The sequence below is a fragment of the Rhinoraja longicauda genome, chromosome 1 (assembly GCF_053455715.1).
Source record: "Rhinoraja longicauda isolate Sanriku21f chromosome 1, sRhiLon1.1, whole genome shotgun sequence".
Lineage (NCBI taxonomy): Eukaryota > Metazoa > Chordata > Chondrichthyes > Rajiformes > Arhynchobatidae > Rhinoraja > Rhinoraja longicauda.
The window spans coordinates 33,256,888-33,278,757 of record NC_135953.1 but is presented as its reverse complement, the minus strand read 5'-3'; the positions used below and the strand labels follow the sequence as shown (position 1 = coordinate 33,278,757).

Sequence of the window (21,870 nt, the reverse complement as noted above, 5' to 3'; positions counted from 1 at the left end):
AGGACAACATGAGCTTCTCCTGCAGGTTGTTTTCCTGAGGATCCTCAGGAAGTGGAGTCTCTGCTGTGCCTTCTTTACTGTGGTGATGGTGTTGGTAGACCAGGTAAGATCCTCTGCGATGTGCGTACCCAGGAACCTGAAAGCGGGTGCCCTTTCCACACAGACCCCATTGATGTAGAGTGGGTCGTATTCTACACTGGTTTTTCTAAAGTCAATTATAAGTTCCTTTGTTTTGGAGGAGTTCAGGACCAGATTGTTCACTGAACACCATGCTTGCCAGAGCCTCCAGCACCGCCTCCCTGTCAATAGCAATATGCTCAAGAACATCACAACCCTCCTGCTCCATTTCTAAGTCCACATCGCCCTCCTCCCTCGTAAAAACAGATGCAAAAAAATCATTTAAAACATCTCCTACATCCTCTGGCTCCACACACAGCTTTCCACTATGGTCCCTGATGGGCCCCACTCTTTCCCTCGTTATCCTCTTACCCTTGATATACTTATAGAACACTTTGGGATTTTCTTTTATTTTGCCCGCTAGTGCTATCTCATGGCCCCTTTTTGCTCTCCTAATTTCTTTTTTTAAGAACCGACCTACACCTTCTGTATTCCTCTAATGATGTCTGTGCCTTAAGTTCTTTATGCCTTCCAAAAGCCCCCCTTTTTTTCCGAATCAATCCTACTATATCGTTCGACATCCAAGGTTCTTTGGACTTGTTTGTCCCACCCTTAAACTTTAGGGGAACATGCTTCCTCTGTACTTTTTCAATTATTCCTTTGAATGACTCCCACTGTTCTGATGCGGTCCTCCCCACGAGAAGCTGATCCCAGTCCACCAGGGCCAACTTCTGCCTTATCAGATTAAAATTGGCCTTGCCCTAATTTAGAAATTTTCCTCTTTCCTCTGGTCCCTCTTTATCCTTTTCCATTACCACCTTAAATATCACTGAATTGTGATCACTGTCACCAAAATGCTCTGCCACTGACACTTCAGCCACCTGTCCGGCCTCATTTCCCAAGATTAAGTCCAATACCGCCCCCTCCCTTGATGGACTTTCAACATATTGGCTCAAAAAGCCCTCCTGGATGACCCTTAGGAACTCTGCACCCTCTGGGCCCTTGACACTTTGGCTATCCCAATCAATATTCGGGAAGTTGAAATCCCCTACTATTACTACCCTGTTGTTTTCACACACCCCCGAGATTTGCCTACAAATATGTTCTTCTATTTCCCTCTGACTGTTTGGGGGTCTGTAGTATACACCCAGTAAGGTGCATGCCCCTTTTCTATTTCTCAATTCCACCCAAATAGCTTCATTTGAGGAACCCGCTAATATGTCATCCCTTCTTACAGCAGAAATAGATTCTTTGATTAATACTGCAACACTCCCTCCCCTTTTTCCCCTGCTCTCTGTCTCTCCTGAAGATTCTATACCCTGGAATATTGAGCTGCCAGTCCTGCCCTTCCTTCAACCATGTTTCCGTAATGGCAACAATGTCGTACTCCCATGTGTTCAGTAACACCTTCAATTCATCCCCCTTGCTTCCAATACTCCTTGCATTAAAATAAATGCCGTTCAGACTTGCCCTACCCCATTGTGCTGGGGCATTCTTGTTCTGCCTCCCAATCTGACCAGTTTTTTCCTCTATATTTTCCTTCTCCTCACCCCCTATACTAGCTCCATGCTGTATCCCAACCCCCTGCCAAATTAGTTTAAACCCTCCCCAACAGTGCTAGCAAACCTCCCCGCCAGGATATTGGTCCCCCTCTGGTTAAGGTGGAGACCGTCCGGCCTATACAGTTCCCACCTTTCCCAGAAACAGGCCCAATTATCCAGAAAAACGAATCCCTCCCCCCTGCTCCAACTCCTGAGCCACACATTTAACTGCTCTATCCTCCTATTTCTATACTCACTAGCTCGTGGCACAGGGAGTAATCCAGAGATTACAACCTTAGATGTCCTACACTTCAATCCTCTACCTAGTCCTTTTTTTAACTCTCTTCCTAGCCCCCTAAATTCTCCTTTCAGGACCTCTTCCCTTATCCTGCCTATATTGTTGGTACCTATATGTACCACGACCTCTGGCTCCTCTCCCTCCCCTTCCAGGATATCCTGGACACGCTCAGACACATCCCGGACACCGGCACCAGGGAGGCAAACCACCATCCGGGTCTCCCGACTGCGTCCACAGAATCGCCTATCTGACCCCCTCACTATAGAGTCCCCTATTACTATCGCTCTCCTCTTCCTTTCCCTACCCTTCTGAACAACAGGGCCGGACTCCGTGCCAGAGGCCCGGGCGCCGTCGCTGCCCCCAGGTAGGCTATACTCCCCAACAACACCTAAACAGGAGTATTTATTACCAAGGGGTACATCCACTGGGGTACTCTCTCGTCCCTGCCTCTGCTCCTTGCCCCCCCTAACTGTGACCCACTTGTCTACCTCCCGTGGTCTTGGAGTGACCACCTCTTTATAACTCCTCTCTATAACCTCCTCACTCTCCCTAACCAGACGGAGGTCATCAATCTGCCGCTCCAGGTTCCTAATACGGTCCCTTAGGAGCCCCATCTCATCGCACCTGGCGTAGATGTGGATGTCTGGAAGACTATCAGACTCCCAGATTCCCCACATCCGACACCCAGAACAATAAACTGCCCTGGCACTCATACTCTCCAAACAAAGCCCCGTGCTCGGTTACTAAACCTACCGCCCGGCCGCTGCTCCACCCGCTCCAACCGCCCACCCAAAAGAACTGAGTGATCTCCTGGGAGAGGCGAAAAACCGGATAAAAAACCCAGGCCCACTCCTTACTATCTCCACACAATACTTCCCAAGCTGCTGCTGCTAGTGCTGCTGCTAGTGCTGCTGATGATTGCTGATGCTGCTGCTGCTGCTGATTGCTGCTGGCTGCTGATTGCTGCTGCTGCTGCTGATTGCTGCTGCTGCTGCTGATTGCTGCTGCTGCTGCTGATTGCTGCTGCTGCTGCTGATTGCTGCTGCTGCTGCTGATTGCTGCTGCTGCTGCTGATTGCTGCTGCTGCTGCTGATTGCTGCTGCTGATTGCTGCTGCTGCTGCTGATTGCTGCTGCTGCTGCTGATTGCTGCTGCTGCTGATTGCTGTTGCTGCTGCTGATTGCTGCTGCTGCTGCTGATTGCTGCTGCTGCTGCTGCTGCTGCTGATTGCTGCTGCTGCTGCTGATTGCTGCTGCTGCTGCTGATTGCTGCTGCTGCTGCTGATTGCTGCTGCTGCTGCTGATTGCTGCTGCTGCTGCTGATTGCTGCTGCTGCTGCTGATTGCTGCTGCTGCTGCTGCTGCTGATTGCTGCTGCTGCTGCTGATTGCTGCTGATTGCTGCTGCTGCTGCTGATTGCTGCTGCTGCTGCTGATTGCTGCATCTGTTATCTAATTTTCATTTATTTATTTCACACTTCTAGACGTGGATTTCATTCATGTTGAATTCTTGCTAATTAACATGTGGTGTGTGCAATCATATGTGGTTGGTAGTTACCCTTGGTTTGGGGGGGGGGGCACCAATGTTGGAGTAAGCAATTTGCAAGGTAAATGGGAAATTAGGTTTCTTGCCGGAGGTTAAAGAAGAAGTGGAAAGAAAGCTTGCTAGGAGAATATAAGCTTTTAATGAGACTAGTCGTGATCATGCTGTGGCAGTCATATTGGTTTAGCACTGGTTCATGGTTAAACTCCTGAGATGTTGAGGTTATTTTACGTTGGGAGATCCAGTATGATTCGCCACTGCAGTTTAAAGAATTGAGAAGATATTGACAGACAGAAAGCAAAGAGTGGGGATAAATGGGTCCCTTTCGGAATGGCAGGCAGTGACCAGTGGGGTACCGCAAGGTTCGGTGCTGGGACCCCAGCTATTTACGATATACATTAATGACTTAGACGAAGGGATTAAAAGTACCATTAGCAAATTTGCAGATGATACTAAGCTGGGAGGTAGTGTGAATTGTGAGGAAGATGCAATAAGGCTGCAGGGTGACTTGGACAGGTTGTGTGAGTGGGCGGATACATGGCAGATGCAGTTTAATGTAGATAAGTGTGAGGTTATTCACTTTGGAAGTAAGAATAGAAAGGCAGATTATTATCTGAATGGTGTCAAGTTAGGAGGAGGGAGAGTTCAACGAGATCTGGGTGTCCTAGTGCATCAGTCAATGAAAGGAAGCATGCAGGTACAGCAGGCAGTGAAGAAAGCCAATGGAATGTTGGCCTTCATAACAAGAGGAGTTGAGTATAGGAGCAAAGAGGTCCTTCTACAGTTGTACCGGGCCCTGGTGAGACCACACCTGGAGTACTGTGTGCAGTTTTGGTCTCCAAATTTGAGGAAGGATATTCTTGCTATTGAGGGCGTGCAGCGCAGGTTCACTAGGTTAATTCCCGGAATGGCGGGACTGTCGTATGTTGAAAGGCTGGAGCAATTAGGCTTGTATACACTGGAATTTAGAAGGATGAGGGGGGATCTTATTGAAACATATAAGATAATTAGGGGATTGGACACATTAGAGGCAGGAAACATGTTCCCAATGTTGGGGGAGTCCAGAACAAGGGGCCACAATTTAAGAATAAGGGGTAGGCCATTTAGAACGGAGATGAGGAAGAACTTTTTCAGTCAGAGAGTGGTGAAGGTGTGGAATTCTCTGCCTCAGAAGGCAGTGGAGGCCAGTTCGTTGGATGCTTTCAAGAGAGAGCTGGATAGAGCTCTTAAGGATAGCGGAGTGAGGGGGTATGGGGAGAAGGCAGGAACGGGGTACTGATTGAGAGTGATCAGCCATGATCGCATTGAATGGTGGTGCTGGCTCGAAGGGCTGAATGGCCTACTCCTGCACCTATTGTCTATTGTCTATTGTCTCTGGTATCTCACCGAAATATAAAATGTTTTCAGAGAGATTAACAGGGGAAATGATGAAAGACACTTTCCTTCATTTGGAGAGTTGAGAATTAGACTGAAGATAAACATAGAAACAGAAACATAGAAAAATAGGTGCAGGAGTAGGCCATTCGGCCCTTCGTGCCATTCAATATGATCATGGCTGATCATCTAAAATCAGTACCCCGTTCCTGAATTTTCCCCATATCCCTTGATTCCATTAGTCCTAAGAGCTAAATCTAACTCTCTTTTGAAAACATCCAGTGAATTGGCCTCCACTGCATTCTGTGGCAGAGAATTCCATGGATTCTCAACTCTCTGGGTGAATTTCATCTCAGCCCTAAATGGTCTACACCTTATTCTTAAACTGATCCCGGGTTCTGGACTTCTCCAACATCGGTAACATTTTTCCTGCATCCAGCCTGTCCAATCCTCTAAGAATTTTATGTTTCTCTAAGATTCCCTCTCCTCCTAATTTCCAGTGAATACAAGCCCAGTCGACCCATTCTTTCATCATATGTCAACATCATAACAGATGATCATTTCAGACCAAGATGAGACAAATCTTCTTTTTTCAGAGGATTATGCGTCTTTGGAATACTACACCACAGAGTGTTGCTTTTCAGCCACACACCATATATTACGCCCGTACCCAATAACCTAGTACCAGTAATGACTCATTCGTCCTGCATGAATTGCATGTAAAGCTCTTATTTTAGCCAGGCTGTCATGACTCTAGCTGCCTTGGTTCAAAGTTTTGGCTCTTTTAAAGTCCTATTCAAAACATGCCAGTTTGCCTTCAGTCAAGTTAATTTTTCATTTTGTCACTTTCTGTCTTTTAAAAAATATATTTTCCATTGTAATACCCTTGCAATATTTTAAATAAAAACAATTACATTAATGCCAATTGTTTTTGTATTAAAGACCTCCTGTGTGACATGTGTTGCCTTGTTTTTTGGAGGTTGCATTGTCTAATTCAGACTATTATTTGGAAATTTATTGAATACTAGACCAAGTGGACCCATTGGGCCCAAACCTCTCCTGCATTGATGGAGCACCCCTCTCCTCCCCCTCTCCACCCCCTCCCCCCCTGCCCCCTCCCTTCTCCCCCCTCTCCTCTCCCCCTCCCCTCTCCCCCCGACCCCCCTCCTGCCCCTGCCCCCCTCCCTCTCTCTCCCACCCACCCTCCCTCCCTTCTCCCCTCTCCCTTCCCCTCCCCCTACTCCATCCCCCTCAACCCCCCTTATCCTTCCACCTCCCCCTCCCTCCGCCTCCCTCCTTCCTTCCCTCCCTCCCTCCCTAGGACATAGATTTAAACTTTAAAATGTGAATAACAAAAAATATAACTCCAATTTCAATGAAACCTCTTCCATTAGCACCAAAGGGACGACAGTGAGTAAGGTGGGCCTAAAGTTGTTGCGCTATCGTGCACCGTTTTGGCTGTCGTTCAGGAACAAACAAACAAACGAGAGTTTTAATATATAGATGTACATGAAAATTACAGTATAACTTTTTAAATGTTGTCATGACTAGAGCCAGGATGTTTAGGTGCTAAAAATCTCTGAAATAGGCAGGCAAATAGGCATAATAAAATTACAAAAAAGACACGAAAAAGGCATTTATTGACAAAAAAGGCATAAAAAGGCATGTATTTCCACCTAAATATGGCTAAAAATGTGTTTAGCTGTCTGTACATGCTGGGAAAAGAAATAATTCTTCTCGTGATTCACTGCTTTCTCACATGCAAAGCAGCACACAGTTGTCTGTAGAGAATATATCACTCCTGTACAATCTCACCAAATCGTTCAGTTTTTTACATGGCATTGACTTGACTTTAGGCATTTTGACGCTTGCAGAGGTAGATCTTACAGGAGCTTGCAGGGGTAGATCCTACAGGATGGCCAAGTACAAACTGAGATGGGGAATCAGAGCTGCCAAGGAAAGGTACTCTGCGAAGTTGGGGAGCAAGTTCTCAGCTAATGACTTTTTTTCAGTTTGGAAGGGCTTGCAAGAAATCATAAGCTACAAGAGGAAACCCCCCCGCTCCTTGGACAATCGTCAGCTGACCAACGACCTGAGCGAGTTAGTTCAACTGCAGGTTTGAGAAACAGAAACTTAACCCTGATAGCCCCTCCCCCCTCCCCAACCAACACTTCACACCTACCCACAGCCTGACTCCAGTTTGAAAAGACTGAACCCTTTCCCACACACCCCTCTCCAATCACCACTTAACACCCACTTACAGCCTGACTGCAAAAGATTGGGGCCTCGTCCACTACCCACGAATGAACAACTGACGGTGGCACCCCTGGTTTCGTCCCGGTGGTGGAAATTTTCTTGTAAGTTATGTTAACACGGCAAAAAAAGGTTGATTTAGGCACTCGATCGTGAAAAAGGCATTGTCTTGCTGAAATCATCAAAAAAGCCATGAAAAGGCAGTTATGGCATTTATGGCAAAATCGTGGCTCTAGTCATGACTGTTTATTTCATTATTTTTGAGTATGCTGATAGAAAAAAAACACTCAAAGCAAAGCACTTCCAAAAATTAAATCAGACTTTCTCAAGAAATTAAAAGTAAGTAATCTTTTTAGGATGACGATGACATGACTGACATGGGAGATATGGATGAATGGAATTTAGGAAAGTCAAATATAATGAGACCCTCTGATCAACTAGAACTTACCGAACAAGTAAGTAATACCTTAATATATATTTCAATAATATTCCATAGAAAAATGCAGCATAAGCTAGTCATTACTGATGCTAATAAAAGTAGATTTCTTTAAAAGACGATGATTTAAATATTAAATTTATATTTCAACAACTCAGTTGTTTTAAATCTTCTCCATCTACTGCAATTCTCATCATGCTTATTTTCCTGAAGCTGAAAGATATCCTTGTGGAAGTTTTTGCAACATCTTTAACTAGGTTTAGGAAGGGCAAGGAAATTGGGAAAGTAGCAACATTGGTAAAATGCTTACACAAGAAAATGCAGAACTGAAATCTTGAACAAAGCACAAGAGGCTCGAGGGCAGACGCAATTTCACCCTTCTTTAGGCTGGCGTAGTAGTGGGGGGAAAGCTGGGGAAAAAGAAGTGATGGTGAGGCAAAGTCAGGTAAGTAATCGGTGGAGAGAGTTTATGGGGGTGATTGGCTGATAGGTAGAGTAAGTGACAAGGCAAGAGGTGAAAAAGAAGCAAAACAAATGTCAGATAAGGAAAGAAGAGGAGGAGTGAAACGTGAGGGATTAGGGTGGAAGGAGACAGGATGGAGGGGAAAGAAGATGGAATAAAAGGGAAATATGGGACTCGGGGATGAGAGATGAGCGTACAACGGAGGGGAAAGGAACAGAGTGATTAGGATGATGGGAGAAATGTGTGAACACTGGAATGTTGGGGGGGGGGGGGGGGGGGGGAGGGGGGGAGGTAAGAGAAAGAAAGAGGGAGGGCCAGGGGTTATCACTTGAAATTGGAGAATTCAATTTTCATACCATTGGGTTGTAATGTAAGATCCATCTTCCCTATCTGCCTCAGTGCAATACCACATTTTACCACCAAACAAGCTTCCCACCAGATTGGTAATCTACAGGATTAAAGGAAAAACATTCAACCTTTATGATTCAAGATTCAAGATAGCTTTATTTGTCATCCAATATTGGACGAAATTCAGTCACCCACAGTCCAACAATAAAAGCATTAAATAGGCATTAAAATTACACAACCCCAAAAACACACAAAAAAAGAAACATCCATCAAAGAAACATCCATCACAGTGAGTCTCCTCCAGTCCTCTCCTCACTGTGATGGAAGGCCACAATGTCTTTCCCTTGTCCTGCCGTCTTCTCCCGCAGTCAGGTTGTTGTGGTTGCAGGCCGCGCCGGACGGTCCGCAGCGGCCCGAGCCGAAGGCGAGTCTCAGCCGCTCCCGCAGCCTCCGAAGACGGCCGGCTCCGCCGATGATAAGTCCGATCCGGGCGGGCGAACACGCTGCCGATGTTGCTGCACGTCGGGGCGGTCGTGGCTCCCGACATTGAAGCCCCCGCCCAGCAGAGAAAAATCCCGCGGCATATTTTAGGCCGCGCCAGATGGTGAAATGTCCGCGGCGGGCCGACCCAAGCCCCGTGATCCGGGGCGGGCGAACACGCTGCCGCTGCCGGAGCTCCCGATGTCGGCATCCACGCGGCCCGAGCCTAAGGCGAGTCGCAGCCGCTCCCGCAGCCTCCGAGGACGGCCGGCTCCGCTGATGGTAAGTCCGATCCGTGGGCTCTGCGAACCGGAGCCCTGGAGGCCGCCAGCTCCAGGAGTTGGGCCGATGGTAGGCCGCAGCAGGAACGGAGACAACACCCAGAAAACAAAGGTCGGGTCTCCGTTCGGAAAGGGACACCTATTTGCAATTTTACAGTTCCCCCCCTCCCCCCCACATACACACATAGTACACAAACACAAAAACACCACATCACAACTACAATTAAGACAAAAAAACAACAAAAACACAAAGACAAATGGACCGCAGGTAAGCCGCAGCTGCTATGGCAGCGCCGCCATTTTGGATATCTGCTCCAAATCACCTTAATGTTTGTCATTAATTTAGAGTACACAGAAGATTCTTGCATATGGAATCCCAGCTCCAATCCTTTGTTTTCTCCTTGTAAGAAACATATGAATGGTTGGACTTCACCATATATCCAAAAGGGAAAGTCCTCTACCAATTTGCCTTTGCTACACAACATTGACCCTCCCTAATGTCTGACAATCAAGACTCACAATGAGATCCTGGATATTGTAAACCATTATTCGCAGCTCAGGATTTGTCTGTCAATGAAGCCAGGCTCATCACCATGGGCTTCACCAATTTAAGACAGTCAATAGTCAATTTATTTGTCAAATACACATAAATGTGCAGTGAAATGAAAGATTACCCACAGCCAACAATAAGACCAATAAAAATAAGCAATAAAAATATGCAATAACACATACAATCATAAACCAACACCAAACAAAAAGAAACATCCATCACAGTGAGTCTCCTCCAGTCACCTCCTCACTGTGATGGAAGGCCAGAATGCCTTTTCTCTTCCCCTGCCGTCTTCTCCCGCGGTCAGGCTGTTGAAGTTGCCATGTTGCTCCCGACATTGAAGCCCCCGCCGGGCAGAAAAAATCCCGCGACCTATTCCAGGCCGTGCCGGACGGTGAAAGGTCCGCAGCGGGCCGACCCAAGCCCCGTGATCCGGGGCGGGCAAAGACACTGCCGCTGCCGGAGCTCCTGATGTCGGCCCCCACCCAGGGGCCTGCGAGCTTCCGACGTCCACGCGACCCAAAGAAGCCTCCGGATACGAGTCGCAGCCGCTCCCGCAGCCTCCGAAGGCAGCCAGCGCCGCAGATGGTGAGTCCGGTCCGCAGACTCTGCGAACCAGAGCCCAGGTGGTCCCAGGTGGAGGCCGCCAGCTCTAGGTGTTTGGCCGATGGTAGGCCGCAACAAAGGTCGAGTCTCCGTTCGGAAGAGACAATTTTACAGTTTTACAGTTCCCCCCCCCACATAACACACAATCACATCATACTACATCATACCTAGACACTACAATGAAGACACAAAACAACAAAAAACACAAAACACAAACGGACTGCAGGCAAGCCGCAGCTGCAGGCTCCACATCACCGTCAATATCTATTTTGCCCTCATGGGTCTGAGTCTTTGAAACTCTTTTTTTAAGGCAGTGGTAGATTGTTCTTGATAAACAATGAAGTGAAATGCAATACAACACAGTATTACTGATTGCGAACCTGTGCTCCAATTGAGCCTAGCCCTTTATTGGAATATATATGTGGACATGGAATTTTGCTATTAACGATATAAGTTATGGTTTTTGTTTAGGAACTGAAGGAAGAAATTACTCGTGTTCTTACTGCTAACAATCCACATGCTCCTGAAAACATTGTTAGATACAGCTTTAAAGTGAGTATCAAGAGTTATATATGTATGTCTATTCTTAGGTGTTTAATGAAAATTTCCATCAATGGTTGACAGCCACAGGGTAGTTGAAATAAGAAACCACATGCTTAAATATTATTCAATATCACTAAAAACTAAAAATAAAACAGACATCTTACTTTGCTTTCCATTGTTCATAAATGTGATGGCAATGAAATTGATTCATTTAGCACTGTGTGCCAATTTTTTCAAATTTCATTAATGAATTAGAGATACTCAGTTTGCACATTGCTCTGCTTGGTGAATTGAATGCACCCTGGAAATATGCATTGTAGGCAGTTAATGATATTAATTGCTGTACCACTTAATGTTGAAATTAAAGGGGTCTGCAATCTAGGATTTAAGTACAAATCTCACTCATGCTCTTTGGAACATTCTCTTGTGCCTTCAGCAGGTCTATTATTGCAAATGAATCCAATTGGGCATGTCCATCAGTTATAGGATGCCCCATCATAATTGCCATGATGTCTTCATGGCCAATGTTCTAAGGAGAGAGAGAAATTCTCAAACCCTGATGTAAAAACTGGTCATTTGATTATTTACTATTCTTATAAGAACAGAAAATGTTGTCGATACTCAGCGGCATCTGTGGAGAGTGGAACAAAGTTAATGTTTCAGGGGGCAATGATATTCATCAGAACTGGAGAAATGAGAATACAAGTGTGTTTTAAATTGCAGAGAGGGAGAGGAATGGAGAGGACAAATGTTTGTGAAAGAATGGAGACAAAGTTATTTAGGCGGCACAATTGTTTTCACTATATCTAACTAATTACAGCTAATATGAAGATGTATGCATAGGGGGAGATGAAAGAGGGCAGTTGGAGAGACAAAAAAAAGCAATATATCCTTATGTTGAAACCTTGAGATACAGAACACAGCAATTACTGGAATACTCAAAGAAAGGGAATACTGGAAATATTCAGTAGATCAGATAGCATCTGCGGAGAGAGATAAACTGAATTAATTTTACAGGATGGATGAACTCACATTAAAGTTCTGTCACAAATGGAAAAAACTAGATGTTGTGTATTTGTGCCATATTTGTACCCCTCTTTCTGCTAGACTGTTGCTGGACGGGTGCTTGGGTGATGTTTGAATGTGGCAGATGTTGTTGCTGCTGAGGAACTTGGCAAATTCTTCAGACACAAACTGCGTTCCGTTGTCTGTGACCACCGTTTCTGGTAACCCATGAGTTGCAAACAACCACCTCAGGGCAATCACTTGTTGCTGCTGTTGCGTGTTTCACCCGCATGGCTTCAATCCATTTGCTGTGAGCATCGACCACAATCAGCACATTCTCATTGTCGAGGCTGGCATAATCACAGTGAATTCTACTCTACGGTCTCTCAGGGAACTCCCATGGATGGATTGGGGCTGCAACAGGACTATGCTGACTCTGCTGACAGCTTGGACAACTTCTCACTTGTTGTGCCAACACTTTGTTGGTTCCTGGCCACCAGACGTATGATCTTGCCAATGCCTTCATTTTCACAATGCCAGGGTGCGTGCTATGAAGTTCTTCAAGGATTCTAGTCCTTATCTCCAGATTATCTGGGATAACCACTCATGGTCTCCACAGGATTATGTCATCATCCACTGATAGTTCTTCTTTCTTGCTGGCAAAGGGCTTTACTTCTTCTGGAAGATTCCTTGCACTTGGCCACCCTTCCATGATGTGGTTCTTTACCTTGAAGAGAACTCTGTCCTTCTTCGTGGCTCTCTTCACTTCCTGTGTATCAACAGGGCGTGTGTCCAGATCGGTGAGCATGTTGATGCGTGTCTCTGGTGCTTCATCAAGCTCGGCGAGCTCCGGATGATTCCATGAAGAGTCCTCTTCGTGGATCGGCAAGCGCGACAACGCATCTGCATTCTGGTGTTTCTTGCCTTCTCGATGGACTATCTGGTAACTGTAGGCAGACAGGATCATATGCCATCTTGCTAGGCGAGCAGAGGCGATCGGGCTGGCCGGCTTGTGGTCTTCAAACAGTCCCATCAGAGGCTTGTGATCAGTCACAATGCTGAAAGACCTTCCATGTAACTGCTTGTGGAACTTCTTCAGTCCGAAGATTATCGATAAACCCTTCTTTTCATATTGTGCTTAGTTCATTTCGCTGGGCTTGAGAGTGCATGAAGCGAAAGCAGACTAGGTTTAACAACAATCTAGGGTACTTCCTTAACCAGTCTCTTCCCATTAGGCTTGCACCTTTCTTTACTACCACTAGGATCAGCATTTCGGGCTTACGGTGAGGTTCGAGCTGTACCTGTACCGTTGCTTGTCCGTAGATGTCAACCTTCTCTCCAGTGTAGGATTTCAGCTTGATGCTACTGGGATCTAGCCTAGGGTCTTTACCGAGTTTGCTGAAGACTTCTTCTGGTACGATAGTCCATGGACTTCCCATGTCAACTTCTAGTTTTACCTCCCTGCCGTTCACTATCAAAGTGGCTTTATACGGTTCAGAGTTCGACAACTTGTTGATTGATTCATCGTCCAAGTGGCTCATGGATTCTTCTGATGATGAATTCGAAGCTGCCTCCTCCAAGTGGTTTGCTTTTTTCTGAGATTGTCCTCTCCTCCGCTGGTAGGCTCTAACAGCCTCATACTGACTCTTAGTGTGACCCATTCCGGAGCACCTGAAGCAACTGCCATCTCGAAATTTGCACCTCGCTGGCTCGTGGCTGCCACCACATCTCCAGCATTTGTTAGAGTAGTGACCCTCGTCTTTGGGTGTCCTTGGTTGACTCCTTGTCTTCTGTAGTTGAAACGCCTTCCTTTGAAGCTGATTGACGGAGGTAATATTCTCTGGAGGCCTTCCGATCTTCTTGATCTGCTCTACATCTTGTTTGGCAACCTCCATCGCTGTCGCAATATTGACTGCGTTCTTAAAGGTTAATTTTTTGTGTACCCAACAGTTTCCACCGGATGTTCACATCTGCACACCCTACCACCAATCTGTCTCTCAGCATATTCTCCAGTTCCTTGAAATTACACCCCTCACTTAACTGTCGAAGCTTTGCTATGAACTGTGGGATTGTTTCATTTGCTTGGGTGCAGGTATAGAATCGATACCTTTGCACTATTTCTGTTGGTTTTGGCGAGAAATTAGCAATTAAAGCATCCTTACATTCCTGATACGTTTTACTTGCAGGCTTAGCTGGCTGCAGCAATGCTCGTAGGGTGTGGTAACCCCTGCTTCCTAAACTTGTAAGGAACAATGCTCTTTTCTTCTCTTCTGTGTGATATCGTTTGAAGTGAACCACGCCTCCAAGACTTCAGTCCATTCCTCAATAGTATAACCAGATTCCAACTGGGGTACATTCCCAACAATTGGATTAGCCATGGTTACACTATTAATACTCGGTTCACAACAACACTATTTAACCGTTATCACGGTCGCTGCTCTGCTCTCCGATACTCGGATACTTGCCGTCGGTGGCGGTTGCTGGGGACAAAAAGGGCAGCGGCTGAACTTGGGCCTTGGGCTGCACGGCACCTACGTCGGGTGGCTTAGCTATTACTGGCAAGCGAACACGATTGATGTTATGCTGCCTATGGCTGCCTCTATGTGCTGTGCTGCATGGCTACAGCACTGCTTGTACAGTAGGTTGCATCGATGGGCTGACTTGAACTCGCAAACGTGCGTTCCATATTTTCCAATTACATACCGAGTCATTTACTTCAAATGGGCAAATGGAACTAATTGGGAAGGGAATAGGAGATTCAACATGTAAAATGTGTACATGGTTGGCATTTTATATGTATGTTATGGGAAAGATGGTAGTGAGGGAAAGGTAGGTCCACTCGAAGACAAAGGAAAGGATTTATGCATGGAACCAGAGCAAATGGATGAGGTCCATAATTAGTACTTTGCATCAATGGGAAGGACAGTAGATTTGTGTTAATATTCAGATGTATTAAAAATTAAGTGTTTGGGTGCCTTGAGAAACATTAAGCAGATAAGTCCTCAAGACCTGATATGATCTATCCCAGGACACTGGGGGAAGCACAGACGCAGATTGCTCAGGCCTTGAGAGATCTTTGTGTCCTCTTTTGACAAGGGGTGAGATGCCAGAAGACGGGAGAAGAACCAATGTCGTTCCTCTGTTTAAGAAGGGCAACAGGGACAAATAAGAAAATTAAAAGCTCGTGAGCCTTACATCATTGGTAGTAAAACTAGTGGAAAAAGGCATATAAGGGACAGAATTTCCTCACATTTTGAAAACCTCAGCCTTATCACGAGAGTCAGCATGGCTTTGTGCAGAGGAAGTTCTGTATCACACATTTGATTGAGATTTTTAAGGAAGTGAAGAAGATGATTGATGAGGGTAGAGCACTGGATATTGTTCACATGGTCTTTAGGAAAGCATTCAACAAAGTCCTCCAGGGGTAGCAGATTCAGAAGATTGAGTCACACAGTGACTGTGCTTTTCCATGACAGAGTCAATTTTTGTATCTAACTTACTAACATAGAACCTATGTTAGTAAGTTGGATACAAAAAATGACTGTCATGGAAAACACAGAACATGAAACATAGAAAGGTACAGTAGAGGAACAGGCCTTTTGGTCTATAATGTCTGTATTAAACATGATGCCAAGATTAACTAATTGGGTGATGGTAGTGACGATTCCAGTTCTTTATGTCAATCTAGTTCAATAATAATTATATAGATAGGAGAAAGGGAATATCTCTGATAAATTGAGATTAGGATTGTTGAGGTTAACCCTTACCCATTGAAGACCGAGGACAGTAGTCAAAGGGTGTTATTCTGGCTGGAGGTCCATGATCAGTAATGTACTGCAGGGATCGGTACTGGAACTTCTGTTGCTTGTGATAAATAGAAAAAACGTTGACGTATATATAAAAATCTAACTACTGGAGGAACTCAAAGTGTCAGGAAGCATCTGTGGAGGGAATGGACAAAAGAGCCAGGTCAAATCAGGTCAGGTTGACGTGTATCAAGGAGCTCAAGATGACCATGGCAGACTGAGTGCAGATGTTCTGCAGAACAGTCACCTCGTCTGTGCTTGGTATCGTCAATGTAGATAAGCCAACATCGAGATCACTGACTGCAGTAGATGAGTTTGGACGATGTGTGTGTAAATCTGAAGCTGACCTGCTAGGGCTATTTAGTGCTGGTGGTGAGGGAGGAGGTATAATGATAAATGTTGCACATCTCATGGTTACAGGAAAGGGTATGTCAGCTATGAAACTAGGGGTCATTGAGAGAGTAGCAGCTCCTGCGAGAATCAGAAAAGGGTAGCGAGGGAAAAATGTAATGGGTGGCGAGATCATGTTGCAACTGGTGGAAATGATAGAAGGTTCAAGTACTGGATGCGGAGGCAGGTGGGGTAAAATAAGAAATTCCCCCCTCCCCTCCATCCCCAACCCACGTCACCTTTTTTGTTGTCTTCACTCCACCTAGGACATCTTGGGCTCTCTTTTTTTTCTTTCTTTTTATCTGCGTTAGCTACCACCACCAGCAGCTGTCTCCCAACTTCACCCTTCTCCCTCTTCCCTACTCATCTGGTTCCACTGATCTCCTGCCAATGTTTAGTTTTTAGTTCAGTTTAGAGATGAAGTGTGGGAACAGGCCCCTCCCCTACGGAATCCACGCCGACCATTGATCACCCATACCCTATGTGCATCCTACACACACTAGGGGCAATTTACAGAAGCCAAGTAATGGTGCAAACCTGCACATCTTTGGAATGAGGGAGAAAAGTGGAGCACCCAGAGAAAACCCAAATGATCACAGTGTGGCGGATCAGGCCACTCCTTGGGTCAGCCCCCTCGTTACGTGACGGACAGGCGTAAGGGGTTAAAAGCCAGACCAGGGGGAGGCGTGGCTCCTCCCTAGGGGAACTACGCTGTGGGCTGGAGCTCGCAGCCTAATAAAAGAATCTTACTAAAAACTGCCTGGCATCTTGCCTTTTCTCTGGCCTCCGCCAGGCCACTACAACAGGGAGAATGTGTAAATACTGCACAGACAGCACCTGTAGACAGGATTAAACCCGGGTCTCTGGTGTGATGAGTCTGCAGCTCTATTGCTGTGCCACTGTGTCACTCAATGCTCCCTCATCCCTATATACAATCCCCTCTCTATACATGCTCCCCCTTGGCCAAATCATTCAAAGGCACGGCATTTCTTTCCACTGCTATGCCGATGACACTCAGCTTTACCTCCCCCTGAAACCCAACAACCAGTCAAATTTAAACAGCCTCTTACACTGCCTTGAGGACATAAAATGTTGGATGGCACAGAACTTCCTCCAATTCAACGAGAGCAAGTCTGAGGTCATCCTATTCGCCCCCCCCCCGACTCCATCAAATCGATAACAGGCAGTCTTGGAAGCCTATCCTGCCTAGTCAAACCGCATGTCAAAAACCTCGGCGTGATATTTGACTCTGCATTAAAATTTGACAAGCAAGTCAACGCTGTGGTAAAAGCCAGCTTCTTCCAACTTCGTACCATAGCTAAAATCAAACCTTTCCTCCAATTCGACGACACTGAAAAAATCATTCACGCTTTCATTTCCTCCCGCCTAGACTACTGCAACTCCCTTTACACTGGGATCAACCAATCTTCCCTGTCCCGCCTGCAACTGGTCCAAAACGCCGCAGCGAGACTCCTGACGGGTACCCGTAAAAGGGACCACATCACCCCGATTCTGGCCTCTCTCCACTGGCTCCCTGTACGGTACAGAATCAACTTCAAGCTACTCCTATTCACGTATAAAGCCCTAAATGGACATTCCCCCCCCTACATCAAAAATCTTCTAACCCACCTCTCTAACTCCAGGTCCCTCAGGTCGGCCGACTTGGGGCTACTCACTATCCCGCGGTCTAGGCTTAAGCTCAGGGGTGACCGCGCTTTTGCGGTTGCAGCTCCTAGACTGTGGAACAGCATCCCTCTCCCCATCAGAACTGCCCCCTCCATCGACTCCTTTAAGTCCAGGCTCAAAATCTATTTCTACTCCCTAGCGTTTGAGGCTCATTGAGGAGGCACTGTGAACTGTTTTGTATGTGCTGTTATGTTTGCGTGCTACTGTATGTTTCATTTTTTTTCCTTAGTACCTAATCAGATGTACAGCACTTTGGTCAACGTGGGTTGTTTTTAAATGTGCTATACAAATAAAATTGACTTGACTTGACTTGACCCTCTCTCCGCTTTAAATTGACTTCACCCCTCTGCATTCTCAGTCCTGATGGGTTCTCAACCTGAAATGGCAGCCATCCCTCTGCCTCGACAGATACTGTCTGAACTGCTGAGTTCCTCCAGCAGTTTGTTTATGGTCCAGATTAAAACATCAAAAGTTATTTTGTCTCTCCTCAAAACTAATGCTCTCCAATCCAGGCAACATTCTCTTGAACCTCTTCTGCACCCTCTCCAAAGCTTCTGCATCCTTCCTGTACTTCACTGACCAGAACCGAGCACAATATTCCAAATTGTGGCCTGGTCAAACTTTTACACAGTGCAACGTGACCTCCCAAAATTTATACTCATTGCCCCACCAATGAGCGCAACAGAACTAGAAGCCAGTGAGCCTAATATCAGTGGGAAAATTACTGGAGGGGATTCTGAGGGATAGGACCTAGCAGTATTTGGAAAGGGGTAGTTAACATTTGTGTGTGGGTAATTATGGCTAACATATGTGAGTGATTTTTTAAAAATAGGGCACAAAGACGATTAATGAAGGCGGGCAGATATGGTGCCTATGTCGAGAAAATTGGCTTGGTGGAAGGAAGGAAAGGGTAGTAGTGGAGGTTTTTTTTTCAGATTGGAGACCTATGACCAGTGGTGTGGCGCAGGAATTGGGGCTGATTCCACCGTTCTTTGGCATCTAGATTGAAGATGAAGGTTACAACGTTTTTAACATGGTTTGTAAGTTTGCTGATGATAAAATATTGGTGATGTTTTGGACTGTGAAGATAAGAGGGAGTGAGAGGGACTGGGAAAATGATAGATGGAATGTAACTCAGACAAGTGCAAGGTGTTGCAAAAGAAAGACACTAAGAGCTCGAGTAACTCAGCAGGAGAATCGCTGGAGAACATCAACAGGCGATGTTTTGAGTCGGGAGTCTACTTACATTTTGGTAAGTTAAACCAGAACAGGACTTGTACAGTAAATCATAGGGCCCTGGAAAGTGTTGTAGAACAAAGAAACCTAGAGTCTGATGCTATAAGGCAGTGACACTACCGCCACACCACTGTTCCGCCCCCTTTTGGTAGATATTTTTGTCCATATTTTGAATGAAATCATAATTTTTATAATTGATAGAAAGATAGATCCAAAACGCTCTAGTAATTAGAGCACTAGGTAGCATATTGATTTTGCTGGATGAAGGGGTTGCTTGAAGATTTACCTGAATCCATGCCATTTTATTTTATATTAAAGGATAGGTCTTACAAACAAGTACCATTAATTAGCCAAATGGCGATTCATCTCTCATTGGATGGCAACCTACTACACAAGGATTCAGATGAAGCAAAGCGACAAATGTCCAGATGGGAATTGCCTGAAGGTACGTTCATTTCTTCTTCCTTCACTCCTTCCCTCCTCCCCTCCTTCCCTCCTCCCTTCCTCCTCCCCTTCCTTTCCTCCTTCCTTTCCTCCTTCCTTCCTTCCTTCCTTCCTTCCTTTCCTTTTTCCTTCCTTCCCTTCATTGTGGACCATGAGGTCTGGCTATTTACATTAAACCAAGAATGATCTGCAGCAATAGTGGCATATGTAAGTCTGGAAAATGCCATCCTGAAATCATGTTTATGGCCTCTTAAATGTATCTTCCCAAAACTATTAAATTTTCTACATTTCGTCTGCAAATCCATAGATTTCTTGAATATTCTCAGGTGAAGCCGAGGTCGACAACACTCCTGCAACTCCTGCAATTTCTGACTTCCTAGCCAGTCTAGCAGTCACCTGGTTCCTTCCCTACCTGTGGACATGTAAACTGTTGGAGGTTGACATCCTTATATGTTATCCATTCTCATACATGCAGTGTAGATGCTGAAGATCTGAAAACTGGATTTTCAGTTCTTTCAGTTGATGACCTATCCAGGCATGAGAAGCATCCTAAAGTTCAAACAAGGCCAGGACATGCATTCAATGAGACCGAGGAGGTTTTTTGTCCCTCTCATCATAGAATAAGAAATCTGACTGCTTTCATGAAACTTGAAACCACACTGCTTCACTGATTTATTTGATTAAAGAAGTGTTACTTTCTTATTAATTTAACGCTGACATAAGATATAAGTTGTGTTACATTTGCAAAATGAACACTTACCAACAATAAACAAAACTATCAAGCTATCAAAGGGAGTGCATGAAAATCTTTGTAATGATATGTCATATGCATGTAATGTATGCTACGATAGGTTGAACGACTTAATAAAGTCCACCCATGCACGTGCGCATGCACAGGAGTTTTCTTCTTGGAAACATATCTCCAAACATGGTGGCAGCGGTGGTGCCTTAGAAATCGCTTTTTCCGCCGCAACCTGAGAGTCCCGGCTAGGATAGTTGGCAGCTAAGGACTAGCGCAATTGTCAAGCACCGAGAGATAGGTGTGGGAGCAGGATTCAAGGCCACGAAAGGGTAATTCCAGCCGCAAAACGACATGACGGCGCTAGGGGAAGGGCAGTCAACTGTTCAGCAGCACGCTGAGATGACTGCTAGGGCCGAGGGACGAGTGACCAGCAGCCTACGCAGCTAGCAACCGGTCGCACTCCACAGCACGCTACTGGACCGCCTCCTGTAAGCGGTACACGACCACCGACCCCATTGACCGTCAATCGTGGAATGATTGAGGGTTGGAAAACATGGCGACATGCGGACAAAATACAGCGTGGTCGCACTGCTATACGGGCAAACATCAGCCTATCAGACGGCATTGTGTCTCCATACAATTGGCCCGTCGGGACTTGAGATTTACAACAGTTTCGCCAGCGACGGGGAGAGCCACGAACTGGCCGAGATCATTCGCGCGTTCGAGAGCTACACCATTGGCGCGAAGAATGAGACTTATGAGCGGTACCTCTTCAACAAGAGACAGCAAGAAGCAGGTGAGAACTTTGAATCGTTTCTCGCGAGCCTGAGAACACCAGCGAAGTCCTGTAATTTCTGCCAGTGCATGACGGACAGCTTGCTCCGTGACAAGATCGTGCTTGGCATTAGCGACTTGCAGACGAGGAAGAGTTTGCTGCAAGAAAGGAGGCTCACTCTCAGTGGCTGTATCGACATCTGCAAGAGTGCCGAGACTGCTGAGTCACATCTCCAAGCTTTCACCGATGGTAGAAGTAGCAAGTCTGCTGCTACTGTCCACAAAATCAGACAGCCGAGTGGCAAGAGGGGCGCTGCTGTGCACCATCCACACAAGCAAAGCAGTTGGGCTAAGCCAAGGAAAAGCCAAGGCAAGCACAAGCAGGAAACAAAAGCGTGCAAGTATTGTGGCAAGGAGCATGCAATGGATAAACAGCAGCGTCCAGCCTACGCACAGACGTGCAAGGCATGCGGCAGTCACAACCACTTTGCCAAAGTGTGCAGAAAGAGGAACGTGCTCAAAGTGGACGACCAGCCTGGCAGTGACTCGAGCACTGAGTTCATTGATAATATCACACTCACAATGAACACAGTGCAGCCTAGAGATGATGTCTACGCATCGATGCTTGTCAATGGGAAGCAGGTCGACTTCCAAGTTGGCAGCGGTGCGAGCGTGAACATCTTGCCATGCAGATATTTCCATGGCATAGACCATACACTTGCCCTATGTAAAAAAGAAGCTCATGATGTGGAAGAAGACTACGATGGACGTGGAAGGAGTTTGCCGGGTTAAGCTGCTCAACCCCAAGACAAACCGCAAATATTCTGTTGAGTTCATGGTCAGTGATGACTTCACGCCGCTGCGAGGGAGCAAAGGTAGTTAGCGAATAAATTTGATCTGTGAATGACGACAGTTTTCACCGTGTACACACATTGTCTGTCGTAAAGGAGAAAGTGGG

The 21,870-nt window shown here is 46.0% G+C and overlaps 1 protein-coding gene across 4 annotated transcripts in view; it reads left to right on the top strand.

The window, feature by feature from the left end:
- The window catches only part of dnai1.2 (dynein, axonemal, intermediate chain 1, paralog 2), a 113,801-nt gene that overhangs the window by 13,257 nt on the left and 78,674 nt on the right, over window positions 1-21,870 (top strand). For 2 of the 4 annotated variants that reach the window (XM_078409729.1, XM_078409703.1), the window contains exons 3-6: window positions 26-103; window positions 7,479-7,577; window positions 10,758-10,838; window positions 19,271-19,397. In XM_078409729.1, the coding sequence (XP_078265855.1) occupies window positions 26-103; window positions 7,479-7,577; window positions 10,758-10,838; window positions 19,271-19,397 (385 nt within the window). The remainder of the gene's footprint in view (window positions 1-25; window positions 104-7,478; window positions 7,578-10,757; window positions 10,839-19,270; window positions 19,398-21,870) is intronic. The other 2 variants (XM_078409711.1, XM_078409720.1) reach the window with 1 other exon arrangement.